Source organism: Eimeria mitis, genomic scaffold, assembly GCF_000499745.2.
Source record: "Eimeria mitis Houghton genomic scaffold, Emh_scaff4759, whole genome shotgun sequence".
Classification (NCBI taxonomy): Eukaryota; Apicomplexa; class Conoidasida; order Eucoccidiorida; family Eimeriidae; genus Eimeria; species Eimeria mitis.
Window position 1 is genome coordinate 2,908 of NW_013573058.1, and position 308 is coordinate 3,215.

Genomic DNA, 308 nt, shown 5'->3' on the forward strand with positions numbered 1-308 from the left:
TCCTGCTGCTGCTCCTGCTGCTGCTGCAGCAGGAGCAGCAAATAACAATAGTAACAAACAAATACAGGAAGGGAGGAATCAGGAGAGGGGGCCCCCTGGGGGGCCCCCAGAGGGGCCCCTTCAGTTGTATACACCCTATCAACGGCAGACAAACAGCAGCAGCAGCAGCAGCAGCAGCAGAAGCAGGATCAGCAGCAGCAGCAGCAGCAGCAATGTAATACAAGACTACACAGCAGCAAATGGATCTCCTTCTCTTCCTGTCTCTGAAGACCCATCAGCAGCAGCAGCAGCAGCAGCAGCAGCAGCAG

General features: G+C 55.8%; 1 protein-coding gene across 1 annotated transcript in view; it reads left to right on the forward strand.

The window, feature by feature from the left end:
* The window catches only part of EMH_0077430 (uncharacterized protein), a gene marked incomplete at both ends in the record, with an annotated part of 1,932 nt that extends 1,714 nt beyond the window's left edge, over nt 1–218 (forward strand). The window contains one exon of the mRNA XM_013499855.1: nt 1–218. Within this exon, the coding sequence (XP_013355309.1) occupies nt 1–218 (218 nt within the window).
* Nucleotides 219–308: the final 90 nt, after the last annotated feature.